Source organism: Mytilus edulis, chromosome 2 (assembly GCF_963676685.1).
Source record: "Mytilus edulis chromosome 2, xbMytEdul2.2, whole genome shotgun sequence".
Lineage (NCBI taxonomy): Eukaryota > Metazoa > Mollusca > Bivalvia > Mytilida > Mytilidae > Mytilus > Mytilus edulis.
In genome coordinates this window covers 19,806,766-19,823,851 of record NC_092345.1, presented here as the reverse complement: position 1 = coordinate 19,823,851, position 17,086 = coordinate 19,806,766, and the positions used below count along the sequence as shown (strand labels likewise).

Here is a 17,086-nt window from a genome sequence, read left to right as displayed (position 1 = left end):
TATGATAAAAAATGTAATGATACCTGATTTTACAATTTTGTCAAGTGGAAGCGAAAAACGTGCAGACATAAATCCTAAAACTGTGAAAATTATTAACCCTGCATAAACGCTGGTTCCTTCTCCAATAAACGACAGAATAATGGAATCGCTGCAATGATAAATATAGGACGAAATTGATTAATAATTAATTTCCATGTTATTCAAACAAAACAAATATAGAATCTTTATTTTTTTAAGCAAGAATTAATAATTAATTTCCATGTTATTCAAACAAAACAAATATAGAATCTTTATTTTTTAAGCAAGAATTTTATCCGAAGTGGAAATAACCGTAATTTAATCAATTAATTACATATTGTAGTTTTGAGCTTATATAAAGTCAATTAACTATATTGCAAATGATAAACCTTTCGATATTCAAATAAAATATAAATAAACACATACCGCAAACAGTTGTTTTTAAATTTATTAAAACTAGCCATTGTAAACAACGGACCCCAAGTCGCACCAAGAGAATAAAATACTTGTATAGAAGCTTCCATCCATACCTGAAATAGGACAATCATAATGTTGTTTTAATGTTTCATGTTTTCTTAAACTATCCTGTACCAAGTCAGGAAAATGGCTATTGTTATCTAATACTTCGTTTATGTGTGTGTTGCATTTTATTGTTTCTGTTGTGTCGTTATTCTCCTCTTATATTTGATGTGTTTCCCTCAGTTTGAGTTTGTAACCCGGATTTGTTTTTTCTCAATCAATTTATGAATTTTGAACAGCGTTATATTACGGTTGCCTTTATTCATCACATAAATCGTATCGAATTGAATTTTGAAATCAAAACAATGAGTGTCTAATTTATCTGAGTTCATGGATGCGACATAAGATGGATTTGTTCATATAAGAAGAAATGTCAACTTCGTATATATTTAATCCTATCGCATTTTTTTATGGATGTTTACCGTTCAACTTCAAAATGACAAGATTTTCATTACTTCAGGGCTGCGTTCAATATCGTAGCTTCTACGTAGTGCTACTTAGATTTGTCTATTGAACTTGTAGCTAGCCTATAGTTTTCTACATATATATTGATAGTAGCTGCTACTATATTGAATGCGACCCAGTTAAATTGTGGTTATTTATTTAATGTTAAACAGTGGGTAATTTATATTTGTATGTTGTCATAACGTATCATAGTACAAATAAAAGCGTAAATACCTGCAATTTAAGCAATTTGCTAAAATCTGGTTTCAAATATACTATCACTCCATCGATAGCTCCATCTAGGGTTAATCCTTTGACGAGAACGATAGTTAGAAGAATATAGGGTAAAGTGGCGGTAACGTAAACAACCTAAAAACAGATCGAAATGTAATTGAAGCTGGGTAAGCTAACCCTTATTCTCGAACACCAGATATACGTTGGAATTTGTGTGGCTTAGTCTTTGAGTTTTAATGTTGTGTTTGGTTAACTGTTGTTTGTATTTTTCGTCGTTTTTCGTGTTTCGTGTTTCAACATTGCATTATCAATGTTATGTTCGACTCGTGCGTTTGAATTCCCTTTGGTATTTTTTGACAACTCAACATTCTGGAATGGAATAGATTGGTGCTTGTCTTTATTTATACATTAAGTAATATTCTGATGAAAACAAACATTAACGACTACAATAAGACAAACTTTATAAATCAAATGCTGCGTTAAAACTTGAATCAGAATTTTCTCGTTTACCGAATAAAAGACCATAATTAGTTCCGGAATGATTTAAAAAGAAAGTTTTGTCTTGGCTCGAGCTCGCCCCTGCGATGACAATGACAATTATCAAGTACCAATGTCACCAATATGGTAACGATATTTATATATAAACTTAATCTCTTGATTTCACTGAGCATAACACGTGCTTTCAAACGCACTCCCTAAAGTTTAAGGTCAATTGATTTTTGACACAGTTTCCTAATTCCCGACCTATATTTTATTTAAAAAATTATACCATTCAAGAACAAAAATATATAATAATGCATCCACGAAACGAGGTATTTTGAATACAATTAATCAGCTGCGAGTCACCCATAGTTATTACATTGTGATATGCTGATTTGGTGACTGTAAATTTGTATGTATATAGCCTCCCTCAAATCACAGGGAACCGGTAATTTTGTAGTAAAAAAAATAGTTCAAATTGTCTTGCCTTTCCAACAGATTTGACGCCTTTACTTAAACACACACAGATGAGTAACCATGCCCCAAACAAGCACAATGCCAATCGCCAGTTTAGGTCTCCAATATCATGTATTCCAGAAGACATCCGAAGAACGTTATACCTGAAACATATTCAAACATTATCAGAAATATTTTATATATTACCATTCTTAACCAAAATTTATGAAAGTAATATCGTTTTTTTTACTTGTATATATATATACAACTCGTCTAAACATCAACCCAACAATGTTAGATCTGTAAATTTGCTTTCGCAAATTTTTGGTTCTTCCCTCGGCTATATGTATATATATGTTACAGTAAATAGATGAAATTAGGAATTACACGTAATTACTAAACATTTCAGTAAATACCTGTAATTACTAGCCAATTTAGTAAATACATGTATTTACTAGTTGTTTCAGTGATTACTGGTAATTACTGATTTTTTTTGTCATTTTTACAGCTATTTACTAACTTGATGTTTTTGGTTTAAAATTAAAAACATAATTCAAGATACCAAATAAGAAAGTAAAGGGTAGGGATTTTAAGGGAGCTTACTTAAGGATGTAGGAATATAAGGCACATCAAAAGTGCATACTCTTTAGTGTTTGTGAATTGAATCTGAAAAATGGTTGTTTTTTAGGTCTTGTAACTCCGTCACTATATGCATTTATATATGCAAGACAATGACATCAATCCAAAATTGATTTTCAAAATTTTGTTAAACTAAAATCTCAATCATGCACTGTGGTTTAAAACTTTAAAATAACTTTCTCCAAATATCCTGGATTTCTACCAAACTTGGACAGAAGCTAAATGTTTATGATCATAAGATAATATCCGAAAGTAAAGTTTGTAAAAAAAATCCTTTTTTTTCCTATATTACTTATAAACATCATAAATGGCCTAGTTTTTTTTCCCAGTTAACATTACATACACTCTTCAGTTAAAGATTTTAAAACATAAGTTTTTATAAACCATCCTGGATTTTTTCCCAATTTTGACAGAAGCTTCTTATAGTACTTAAGTCAAAAGATAGTATCTAGAGGAAAATTTTAATATTTTTCCTCATTTTTGTTGAGCCTGCGATTAACAGCAAAAGTAGGCGAGACTATTTGTTCTGCAAAACTCTTACAATTGTAATAGCTTAATACATCGATAACCAATCTCCAGCTAGGGGTTGAATTGAAGGTCACATGAATACGTATTCAATGAGGTCCAAATATTCACTAGCAAGTGCACAACTCATCAACCTTGTTTCGCAGCTAATTTAACAAAATAGAACCAGATTGGCTGCTAACAGTGAATTATAATTTCACTATATCATTTTTATTAATGATTTAACAATAAAAAAATATAATTTTTTTTTTTATATCTGGAAGCTAATGCACATAACAGTTCATTACAGTTCTTAACCTACATAACGTTATCTTATCTTTATAAGTTAATAAGTCTAAATATTCTTCAAACTCAAAGTTTAAAAAAAAAAAGTTAAAACATAATGCTTTGGGAGAATTTTCCATTTCTGATTTCCATGTCTGCTGAAATTGGTCAAAAATTCTCTGTTAAATGCTCATCTTTAACCATTTTGGATTACAACTAAAGTTACTCTGATTTAACCAAATATTTGAAAGTCCATATTTATTCAAGATATTTTTAATACAAATCAACTATTCAATATTTTAAACGTACTAACTGATCTTCTAGTTAGTATTACCATGTAACTTTTGATCATCTGACCATAATACAACATTGTTTTAGCAGTCAGTAAATAGGTGTAATAATTCATTTTAAAATTAGTAATTACTGGTAATAACTGGGCCGTTTAAGGAATTACTTGTATTAGCTAAGTGCATCGGGAATTACCTGTAATTCCTAAATTTTAGTAATTACATGTAATTCCTAATTTCATCTATTTACTGTAACATATACATAACATTCCATCTTGCTTGTTATATTTCTGTTAGTTCCAGATATTACCATTAGCTAAGTATTCAATGATTTGGTAATGACATGATTTGTAACACACCTTTTTAAAATTGTCTGTCAATAAATTTAGAATGTTTAGGAACTAAGGTTCCAATTCCCTAATGCAAAGTGGACCTTTGATATAGTTGGTGATTATTTTATTTATGAAACTGTACACGTGTTTCGGTACTAATACATCTTTGGCATACATCCTTGGCTTTCAAACTTTTAGCTTTTAGCTTGAAAGTTAATCAAGAAAGCGTTTGGACGCATTCAATTTATAAAATGTTATTTTCAATCCTGTATGGGGAATATGATAGGTTTTCATTTTTTTCTTCAATTCTGATGAATATCATAAGTATAACAAAATACAGAACTAATTTGATGAAGATCGATAGACACAAAGCCAAAAGCAACGAACTGCAAAAAAATGTTTATTTTATCATTAACCTATTTGTCATATGACCTATCGAACTAAAATTTTTAAAATCGTTTAACAAATGAACTTATATCATTTTTAACTAAGGAGTAACAACTTATATGAACGTTTGGTATGTAAAATGTTCTGATTTTTGACATATGTTGTATTACTTTGTAAGAGAGGCGAAAGATACCAACGGTACATTCAACTCATAAATCGAAAACTAACTGACAATACCAGAGCAAACGAAAAAGGACATAAAGACAAACAACAGTACACAAAGCACAGCATAGAAAACTAATGACTGAGCAACACAGTGGTAATATTTTGTGCTCCGGAAGGGTTTAAGCTGATCCTGCTTCACATATGGCATTCGTCGTGTTGCTTATGCAAAGTCATGCTAGTCACAAAGCGTAACATTTTTAAGAACTCCCTTTGGAACCTGATTTAGAATGAATTGACAGGACTTTCTTTTACCAATTGCAATTTTTACTGCTCTTACAGGATGATTCTTTAAAAAACGATGAATTAGCAAAAAAAACATACAGCATCAGATCAATCTACCACTATTATAAACCCAAAGAACACATTAAGATCCATTTGTAAAACTATTTTCGGCCTGAAGACAAAGTCAATTGTCAATGACGAATGCGGAATAAAATAGGTAAATTTTCATTACATTGTCATATGGTCGTAATTAAGGCAACGGTAAACCTCATGCAACCCGGAAAGAAACAGAACAGTACAAATAAATCGACCATAAGATTTCCATAGAATAAAATACAAATTCATCTCATTTCCCCCTCTTTCTACTCCTTAAACAATTATCTACCAACAAGCAGCACGATATGTGCAAAGAAGGCTTACCACTAAGGGAAAAAAACGTATTTAGTAAAATGCAGAAAAAAAATTAGACCAACTAGATTAAAATTTAGAAGTGTACTAAATGCGTAGCTTAGTATGATATTTTCTTTATTCAGCCTGTATGTTATGAGCGTAGAGTGGGATATTACATTGTAGATTGAAGACACTTCAGGGCAAAAATCTAGACTCGATCTCTTCAAATTGAGTTTTAAGGATGTCGTGTGTGCTGTTGTTTGTCTTTTTCATTTTTAGCCATGGCGTTGTCAGTTTGTTTTAGATTTATGAGTTTGACTGTCCCTTTGGTATCTTTCGTCCCTCGAAACGTTACGAATTTAAAGCAAAAGACGTCAAGTTCAAAAATGAATAATTCTTATATCATTTGCATATCTATAAATACTTTAATTGGATTGGTCAATTGGGAATTTTTCTCTTGGTTTACACTTCGATAAACCATGTTTCCGAAACTACTTTCGTAATCTTGCGCGATACCCATTCTTGCAGGGATACTGTCATTTTCATCAAATTGAGACTATAAAACAATTGCATAACAGTTGTTTCTATTCAAATGCATATTTAACAAAAAAAGAAACAAAATAAATGCACAAAAGCTTCGAAAATGTATAAAAATAAAATTTGAATAAAATTCCGCGAAATTTCATGAAGGATTTGGCGAATTACGTCATGGAAAAACACGACGTCATACGAATGAAAATATTCAAGGGAGAGATTATTTCGTTACGTGTACGCTTCAAATTCGGATATTACTGTTATTTTTAAAATGAAGTTTTTGAGGTAGGTGCTATTTCATTTTAGATTTTGTTGCATTTATCGAACATTTATGGTTTTTAGAAAGTCAAAATGGCGGCCACTGCTTAGTTAAGACATGCCATTGTGCTTTTGATGGTAAATATAGCAGCCATCAATCAAATAATGTGAATTAATAATTGCGTATGTTTGGATGCAGAATTATAAGAATTAAACACATTTTTTCTAGAGGTTATTGATGTGTAAACCGGGTCTCTTACTCACAAACTTGACATAAAAGTCCTTCGGACTTTTATTCAGTTTGTGAGTTAATCGCCCCGGTTTACACATCAATAACCTCTAGAAAAAATGTGTTTAATCCTATAATTTATCATTGTCCGAAGCAATAAAGATAATGAATTTATTCAGAGAAACCATTGTCCGAAGCAATAAAGCTAACGAATTTAGTCAGAGAAACCATTGTCCGAAGCAATAAAGCTAACGAATTTAGTCAGAGAAACCATTGTCCGAAGCAATAAAGCTAACGAATTTAGTCAGAGAAACATTGCTTAAAACCGCAACCTAAATTTGTATCTAGCAGATAAAGTTACGAATTTTTAATTTGGGTTGTGATATGTAATATGAAGGACTTTTGTATTGAACTTACTGCCAAAATTCCTCTTGAGCAGTCATCAACTTTGAAGTATCATTTGTCCACGTATATTCCTTTGAAGTATCATTTGTCCACGTATATTCATTTGAAGTGGTTGTGTTATCGACATCTATGTTGAACATTTTAATCGTTAAATTGTGATTTTGAGTGGTAAAGTTTTTTCCTTGATTGAGAACACCACGATCAGCTACGCATTGTTGACTATTCCAAGTATTATCGCATGTCGTCCAAGGCAGAGGAACAATGAAAGCATTGCCAATGTAGTAAATAGTCCATGCAAGTATGATGTTATAGTAAATAGCGCAGAGGACATTTACTATTACCATACAAATGCCAACACCTGCAAATAATATTTGCATATACGATATTAAAAAGGATTAACAAACGACTTTGAGTTGGTTTCTAAAAATTTTACTCTTTGCAATGTGGTAATAAATCGTCAAATTAATGTTTTTGTATTCAAATAAAACTCAAGGATGTTTATCTAGATAATTTTTGTTTGGTTTTTAATGTTGCTTATCTTTATATATCTATTTTTTTAAAACTGTTTTGACAAGAGAACTGTTGACTAGTCTGTAATAACAAACACGCTCGTCTGGCGTGTCAAACTGTCAGACTGGTATCTTTGATGAGCTTTTACATCACATATTAATCTCATGTTTAAAAAAAAAAAAAAAAAATGATAATATTTGTCATACCTTTAAATATCGGACAAACCTCCCAGACATGCATAAGTCCTTGGCCTGAAAACTGTCCGGCAGCAGTTTCCAAGAAAAACAGAGGAATGCCAAATAAAAGCAAACATATGAAATACGGTATCAAAAATGCACCTAAAATAAATTTTAAAGAATATTTATTATTACTATCCAGCTTAACACATCCGTATTTCAATGTCCCAGCAATACTGATGTTTTAATATTATCAAAACATGTACTGGTTTGTTTTGAATAAAAAATGTGTCGTGATTTTGTCTGTCTTTCTTTGAACTATGATCTATGCGCTGTGAGTTTTGATTTTCCTTTTTGTATCGTCCGCTTTTTTGAATATTTCTCGGTCTGATAAACTTTTAATAATAATAAAATGTTTGTGATGAAAATACCATTGAGGAGGGGTTTTCCTAACCGAATGGACCTGGGTTTTTTTTCTCTCTCTCGATAAATATCTATTTAAATCGCTTCTGTTTTACAACCAATACAGTAGGTGTTCGAAACTAAAACTTTCTGTTTTTTTGAAGAAAAAACGAAGGAATCCAGATCTACCTAACTAAGTCATGGCAAAATCAAAAGATAAAACACATCAAACGAATGAACAACAACTGTCATATTCCTGATTCTTGGAGAGTGTAATTTCTTTCCCAAGTATACTGGTTTGGACCTGTTTTTTTGTTTTTTTGTTTTTTTTTTACTTCTGGCCATTAACTGTTTTTTTTTTCTCTCAAGAGATATATAATGGAACTCAAGAGAAATAGATCGCATTTACTGCGATATTTTGTCATGCATAAATGCACGTGTTATTTCTAGTTTAAATATTATGTTCACTGCTACAAACTCATATCCGTGTATGCAAAATATGACGTAAACCCCCTTCAAACAATTCATTTTATTTTATATATATAATCATCAATTTAAGAAAATGAGTTCAGTGTGACCCCTTTCCCTTTTCACTTAAAATTAGCGGATTCAAAATATTGAAAGTAACATTGAATATTAAATAGAATAGTGCAGTTAACTAAGTATACACACCTCCACCGTTCCTTAAACAGATATATGGAAAGCGCCACAAGTTTCCCAAACCAACTGTAAAACCAACCATTGATAAAAAGTACTCAATTTTTCTCCCCCATTGTCCTCTTGCTGGTATTTCATCTTCTGTGACTGGAGATATGTTTGAACTGCTCATCTTTTTCAATTATGCCCTGAGTTCAAATATGACATCCATAATATTCAACAATATAACGAAACTAACTTCGTCAGGTACGGTATTTCAACGACATGCTGATTACTTTAAATGTGTTTTTCATATCTAAATCTCTTAAAAAAACATTCAACTGAACATTGACTCATTATATCAAATATTTCATGCATTTTCATATGAACGAAACAGAATCTGACAACTCGCTCAATAAAGCTAACGTTTCCACGTACAACCAATTATTATGAACATCTGAAAACACTATATATCTATCAAGTAAGTAAGACTGGGACTTGAAAAAACTCATCGATATAACAGGCTTATAATGTGTACGACAGACACACGATTTGTCAAGAGATTCGAAAAAACTTTTTAAAAAATCCAATATGAAGTCGAGAATTTTAGAATTAACATGAGTAACATAACAATAAAAGGCAGCATACAGGTTGCACTTTGTAAATACAGCTGTTTCTCAAACGACGCCTCTTTTGGGGAGATTTAGAATATTCATAGAAAATTAATTTAGTTTACATACTGGTTCCCAGTTATGCTCTCTGTGTTCCATCTCATAGAGACATAACTTGGGAATGTTACCAGTAAATATACAGGTGCATATGTATACATTGAAATCTGTGGTAACCCTTCATTCGAAGTAGGGGTAGTTAAGAAAATTAGTGTTAGTTTAAACTCTGAAAAGTTCAGGGCATATAAACGTTGAAAATATGCCGCACAGCCCTATATTTTGACCTTTGAAAAAAATTGTAGTGCATATGAACTTTCAATTCTAGGATAAGATTTTTTTCAAAACTTCATAGTAAAAGTGGTACAGTTTTAGCCGTAAAAGGAGTTCCTTTGGAAAATTGCATTGTCAATATTTACAGAAATGCAACCTACAGAAATAGGTAGGTTGGTTGTATTAGAATTCAAATAGTGTCCAGTATCTTACTTTTTTATACCTAAGGGAGCTACCATTTGATTTTTAGGGGGGGGGGGGGGTGGGGCTAGGATGAAATTTGAAAAAAATAGGCAGGACAGGAGTTTTGAGTTAAAAAAAAAAAAGGCAGGATGAGACACTTTGCAAAAAAAAAAGGCAGGATGACAATTTAGGTAAAAAAAGTTAGGATAAACTCATAAAAAAAAGGCAGGACCGAATAGAGTGAAAGGTAAAAAGGCAGGACAGAGATTACAACTAAAAAAATGCAGGACAAAATTTTTCATCCTAGCCCCCCCCCCCCCCCCCCCCCCCCATAAAAATCAAATGATAGCTCCCTTAAACGTTAAAATTTCCAGCAGGACACAAACATAGTCTTAAATCAAAAGGCCCGTCACTTCTTTGGTCGAATCGAGGTTCATCTTTCTTTTTTTATTGACAGTGGTCAAATGAATTAACTAAATTATAGTTCACCTATAAAAGCAGGATTTATCTTTAGTTATCCAATAATTATCAACACTATTGAAAGTTGTAGACATAAACAAATATATTAGTTTGCGTCGTTTGTCCAATTGGATATATATATATATAAAACAAATCAAACCATCTCTATAAGTAATCCTCTAAATAGCGAACATGATATAGTGAAACATTCAAACAATAGCACGAAAATAAACGAAAATCATTTGCAAGGCTGCATAAACATAAGTCCAATATACTTCCAAGGTCAATCTCAGTAATAATATTCAGATGTTCTGTTAAATTATCTGTCTTTAAATTGTTAAAATCTGTCTATGATTTCATATTAAAGTAATCTGGATGACCTATGGGTGAACATATTTTGATGTGTATGCATATACACGATACGCATAATATGTCAACACAAGTATTTTAAATAAATATACTTCTTTTTTACTGAAAAACTTAAGGCTTTGATACAAAAAAGGAGATGTGGTACGATTGCCAATGAGACATCTATCCACCAAAGTTCAAATGAAGTGGATGTAAGCAATTATAGGCAACTGGGCGGCATGAGAAATAAATAGATCGAATGGCTAAAAGAAAAATATAGACTTGGGACAGGCAAACATACAATGTGGCGGGGTTAAACTCGTTTGAAGGCGCAATCTCGATACCTCGGACAGTAGTGTAACAGTTCAACATTAGAACAACTTATCATCAGATGAATACCAATGTAAATACATCTTACAAAATTACAGATTAGACGTGAACGAATACTTACACATCCCAACAACAACACAAAAAGACTATTTACAGATCTGATAGTACTGACAGCTAGTTCAAAGCCAATAGCAACTGATAAATAGAATCATGTATCTAAGACAAACATATCAATCAGTACACATTCAACATTCAATTTGCTCGCTTATTACAACAGGCAACTTATTTACACTAAAAAACTACTTTAAATGTACATTGATATTTAATTTCCTTTCCTTAAACTTATACTTTATGTAGTTTGATAGTTTCTAAGGCAGCAACCATTTGATTTTCTGGGGGGGGCTATGGTTTTTTTTTCTGTGCAAACTTTTTTTTTCGCCTGCGGCGAAAAACAATCTATTTTTTTCACGACAAGTCGAAAACAATTTTTTTTCTTTCAATTTTAGCATTACATATAGTGGCAGCTGAGGGTGAAACAAACAATTTTTTTTTCTCAGAATCAAAAACAAATTATTTTTTTCTCCAAAAACTGGAAACAAACTTTTTTTTCCAAAAAAAACCATAGCCCCCCCCAGAAAATCAAATGGTTGCTGCCTAAATAAATGTACGCCTAAAAAAATTATAAAATACCACTACGGTTGAAAGATTTCATACACCTGCAACTGTTGATTATGATATACATTTAACAAAAGAATCAAAATACAAACTTTTAATAAACTCCTTCATTTTAGATTATATATATGAAAAAAATATTGAATAATATCTATTTGGTTTATGCATACAATATGATAACAGCACCCCGTATAACCCCGATACAAATGAATCCGGACGTTGACGCGTTCGAATCGATAATCAGGACAACATTTGGGATGACAACAATTTCGAATGCCTCTGTACAACTTATTTGAGTATATGTAAATATGTCAATGTGCATGTTAGTTTATTTATTCAATTATACAGTTGTTGTAAGTTTTAGACATTGCATACAACGTTTGATAAAACTGATATATGCAAAACGCATAGACATGGTGCAATTTCATACGTTTTATGAGATGAACAATGCTGAATATCTTTTCGTGCATACACCTTTGAGTATTAATACCTTTAGCAATAATAGATAAATATACGTTGAATTACTACGTGCCTTCAAATGTTCCCTAGAACTTAGAATAAACGCAATATCATACTTAATTCGTTGTGCGTTTTGAAATAATTACTGTACACTTCGTTGACAAAAACCATCACAAATCACTTTCTTGTTAAGGTATTTGAGATGGTGTCGGCGACCCTTTTTCTGTTTTTTATTGGAAATGTTCATCTGTTAACTTAGTCAAAGTAGTTGAACTTAAAAGATCAGTCATCCAAAGCCAAAATTGCAATGTTTAACCAGCGTACATCAGATAGGATGTTTCTATTCAAAATTGGACTTTCAACGTTATTCCACATGAAATAAACAGATAATAAATATATTCCAGAGGAAATAAATTTTCAAAAAGTATAGTACAGTCAATAAAACTTTAATGACTTACTTTTCACAATTTGAGACTCTTCCAAATGCTGATGTTGGTCCGAATCCGCCTAAACGAAAGCGGACATAGGAGCTCGTTGAACTTTAGTTAGTTTGTCGAATGCCTTAGATGGCATTCCAACTGCTTTATATTTTTTTAATTTATTTTTTTACATATAAAGCTTTGTCAATGTGGTGTGATGGCCAGTGAGACAACGTTCCACAAAAGTTTAAATATGAAGTGGGTGTATTAAGCAATTATCATAGTCCAATGTACAACATTTAACAATGAGGAAAAACCTACACCATATACTAGTCGGCTAAAAACGGCCCCGATATAAAAGAAAAATGTGAAACAAATAAAACTAGAAAACTAACTGTTATATATTTATAACTTATGAACTATGTCTTAAAGAAGAAAAAAAAAATTGACAGATCTATGTAACCAATGTACTACAGGCTCGAGCCCCCAACCCTCTCCTTAACCTGGGGCACTAGTGTAACAGCACAACATGATGAAAAGAAACATATACAGTTGCAATTGGCTCAACTTAAAATGTCAGTACAAGGCACAAAAAACGTATACATAAATATCGTCAAAGGGGCAATTGTTGTAACTGATATTATTTCAAAGCAAATTGCAACTAAGAGGTAAATCATGTATCAAAGTATTAGTCAGTATAATTCCAACGGTTTTAGGTTAAGACGTAATAAAACGCATGAACTTGTGCAATGCCAAATATAAGTAAACAGTATCGAGAAGATTTACGATCTTATGAGTTCTCATAAGTGTGCATATATTGTAATGTTTTGATTTAACATGTACAGGTATAGCAAAACTTTCTACATTTAATGAAAATCGCGAAATTTTACACCCGCGTAAATAACCCGCTATACGGTATTTGCAAGTGAAAGTTTATAAGCAACCAACAATCAGCCAATACGTATGCGTGTCATTAACAAATAAAGGGGTCCAAAAATGGTTCAGTACCAACTGTGAAACGCTTTTTTTTTAATAACTATTAAGACATGAAAGAAGAAAACCAAGTAAATGTCTAAGGTTAGGTTGATGATTGGTGCTTTGCTCAACCCAATAATTTACCGATGACGCCAATGGTAACTGGGGGAATATACATATGGTCCCTTTGATCTTCTCTGAAATAAGTCAAAATTTGAATGAAATGCATATGAATGGGTATACACTTTAAGGTGCTTATAGTAACCAGAATTACCAATCATTTAGATTTTGGCACCACAGTAGAAAGACTGTAATGTTCGAGGAAATTAAGCATAATCTTTATACCTTAACAATTAAAAAAACAAGAAAACATAATTGAAGAAAGCAAACCAGTTAATATTAAGAACTATCTCTTCATCTTTACATCTTCGCATTTAAGAAACTGTATTACTATTGATGGCTATAATTTACTTGTTCATTGTATACACATATTCTCTAGACTTAATGTAACTCTAAATAATCTATGACCCCTACCCGGGATAAATAGATGCTTTTATAGACACGGGTTCTAGACTGTATCTCTAACAGTCAAATAAGCGACTATGTACTAGACAAATACAATGTACTTTATTAAAAAAAACCTATTCTCACCAGCAGGGCATGAAAAGGCGAACCTGTTCTAACCAGCATGACATGAAAAAGGGACCCTGCTCTAACCAACAGGGCATGAAAAAGGACCCTGTCTTGCGGCACACTCATACCACTAAAAATATAGGTAGTACACCCCCCCACCCCCCGGGGGGACCATATGACCCGCCTCTGAGATTCAGACCAAAAGCCTATAATCTATTGATTGTTTTTGATTACTGTAAAAAAGAAGATGTGGTTTTGAAACAACTCTTCGCAAGAGACCAAACGACACAAAAAATTAACAACTATAGGTCACCGTACGGCCTTCAACAATGAACAAAGCCCATACCACATAGTCACCGAAATGACAAATGTAAAACAATTTATACGAGAAAACTAACGGCCTAATTTAAGCACAAAATAGTGAACAAAAATATATATATATATATATAACCACTTAATTACACGCTACTGGCTTTGGACAGGCACACACAGAATATGGCGGGATTAAACATGTTAGTGGGCAACCAACCCAACCCCTAACCGTACATTGACTGTCGTATGGTAAACACGTTCAAAAATACTATCAAATTAGAAATTGGACGTGTACGTGTATCTGTATGCTTAGCCATAGTTGCATCTGTCGAGTAATTGCATTTCCCTACCTATTTATTAACACTTTCGTATACATAAGGATTTTTTTTTGCATGTATAAAATACCTCCAAGAGTGTTTCGACAATTCAACGGATATTATGGGTTGCTGTCTGCATGTTATAGTGGTGATTTTTTTTCTTCAAACATTCATATTGGTTATAATCATATCAAAGCATGATTTAAAACATGCAAAATTCATTGACAAACGCAATTTTGTGTCAACGAAGCGTACAGTATAAAAAGGTGTAATGACAACGAAGCGTATACAACATGAAAATGCAGACACTTTAAAACGTGTATTTTTTTGTTTCTAGATTATGATACAACATAAACATACGACTTTATAAGTTTGTTAATTTTAAACTATGAAATTAAAAAAAAAATGTATGTTTCAAAAACTATGAGGTACTAGAAACATTAAGTTTTGAATATTTAAAAATACCAAGCACGTTTTATCATCGATATCGTCGTGCGTTTTTTTATGTTTGTATATAAAAATGTCACATATTTGAAAAACCTTTTAGTAACTAATGAGTATTATGGCAAAGAATATATTGGAGCAAAATAATCGAAGAAAAGATATTGGATTCTTTTTAAAAGTATTAATTCCTTACTGTCTGAACTCAGTGTTACACGGTGTGTTTGATTCGAACGCGTCAACGTCCGGTTTCATCTGTATCGGGGTTATAAAGGGTGAACAGGTATAACTTAAATATTTTCAATACAGCAGACCACTTCAACCATCAACACTCGACTTTTCCGACCACCTCCGACATAAACGTGCAACCAAAGGCAATCAACAACAGACAATACAGCTGTCTCACAAGCAAAAATTCCATTACTGTAAAATATATTGGCGTGCATGTAACTAAGATGCAGATGGTGAGTGTGTTCATTCCACCGTTTATGTTCCCTCGAATGCCGTTTGGAAAGTACCATCTCTTGAAAAGACATCACTCAAGTATCTGTATTGTCTGTTAAAGTGTTTCTATATCATTTTCTTTACAAAGCATACATTGGTACAATGTAAATTTATAAAAGATTCACACGGAAATCACAAATTACTACCGAGAAATGTGTATGAAACAGGACATTGGATTTGAAAAAAATCGCTAATCATTATCGAGATGATCGTAATAGGATCAGCGATTCATAACAAGGGTGACCGTAATTGGTTAAAAGATGACCGTAATTTGTAAAAGATAACCGTAACTTTTAAAGGATGACCGTCAATTTTAAGAAATATTGTATTCATAGCTTTTTGTTGAGTTTGTCTCAAAAGGGGCTCGATTAGCGAATATAAATATGTTTAATTAACTTCCGTATTTTGAGTTTATGACAATGATAGTAAATTGCATATTTCTCGTAAATGATTAAATATTGATGATAACGATGTTAACATATTAATACAAATTGACAGATTCGAAAAAAAGTTGTAGAAAAAAAGCCATAAATAAACATATGAATATCCGGTAATCGAGCCCATGTGTATGGTTCCAGAGGAAGCAGATTAAAATCTTAACATCTGCCAGAAAACTAACACATTCCCCTGACAACACCGGATCCGATGGAACTGCAAAATTTATTCTGCATTCAGTTGGTTTGATTGGTGCGTTTTCAGCTGATATTCCTTCAGCTTTATAACCTCTTTAAAAAAGTTAACTCCTTTAATGATATATTTTGTTCTTCTAAATTTATATTTGGCTTATAACCTTTCCCTAACATCATTTTAAGTTTTGTTACTTCAACTCCAAAATGTACGGACCGATATGCAGCATGACCAGTGTTTTCATCCAAAACTTTCTTTCTAAAACTGAATGTTTGTGGACCAACATGATTGTCTATAGTGTGTATCAAAATGATGTCTACATTCGATGAGGTGAATTTGCAGGTGGTATAATGATAAGACATGTACTTATCTGAAATAAAGAACATTTGCAATGGTAGTTGAAACGATATAATATCAATGGGTGTACATGCATTGACATTTTTAAAAAGGTGTATTTATTATATGTCATGATAAGGAATCCCAGAAATAAAAAAAATCTTTTGGCCTGTAGTTGGAGGCTACACATGGTGAACTATCTTGTATTTGAAGCACCTCTTATTTCTTCTACCTATAGACAATGCTGTCTTTCTTATAAATACGTTATACTAATACGATTAATTATTTGATATGCCAGCTTTAGCTGGTAAAGCTGGCACTTATGGTAGAAGCACCGTTTTGAAATAAAGAACGACAACTCTCTCTACACGACCCATCTAAAAAGTTTCGTCACTCTCGTTAAATCTCGTACGATTAATTTTTTTAATGGCTGCCGAATTTAACGTTTCAACGCGAACTTGAAAAAAGGGACAGATCTGAATAATTTCAATGTTAAATACGACATGAATTTTAATTATTTACAAAACAAGAATTCATATTTTGGTAACTTGTGTAGTTTAT

At 32.1% G+C, this 17,086-nt stretch overlaps 1 protein-coding gene across 3 annotated transcripts in view; it reads right to left on the bottom strand.

Moving 5' to 3' along the window:
• LOC139511666 (sodium- and chloride-dependent glycine transporter 1-like) overlaps positions 1–17,086 on the bottom strand; it is a 36,365-nt gene that overhangs the window by 11,346 nt on the left and 7,933 nt on the right. For all 3 annotated transcript variants that reach the window (XM_071298660.1, XM_071298661.1, XM_071298662.1), the window contains exons 2-8: positions 8,609–8,781; positions 7,565–7,696; positions 6,861–7,206; positions 2,183–2,315; positions 1,216–1,350; positions 445–548; positions 24–148 (exon numbers count right to left, since the gene is read on the bottom strand). In XM_071298660.1, the coding sequence (XP_071154761.1) occupies positions 24–148; positions 445–548; positions 1,216–1,350; positions 2,183–2,315; positions 6,861–7,206; positions 7,565–7,696; positions 8,609–8,765 (1,132 nt within the window). In that variant the 5' untranslated portion in view covers positions 8,766–8,781. The remainder of the gene's footprint in view (positions 1–23; positions 149–444; positions 549–1,215; positions 1,351–2,182; positions 2,316–6,860; positions 7,207–7,564; positions 7,697–8,608; positions 8,782–17,086) is intronic.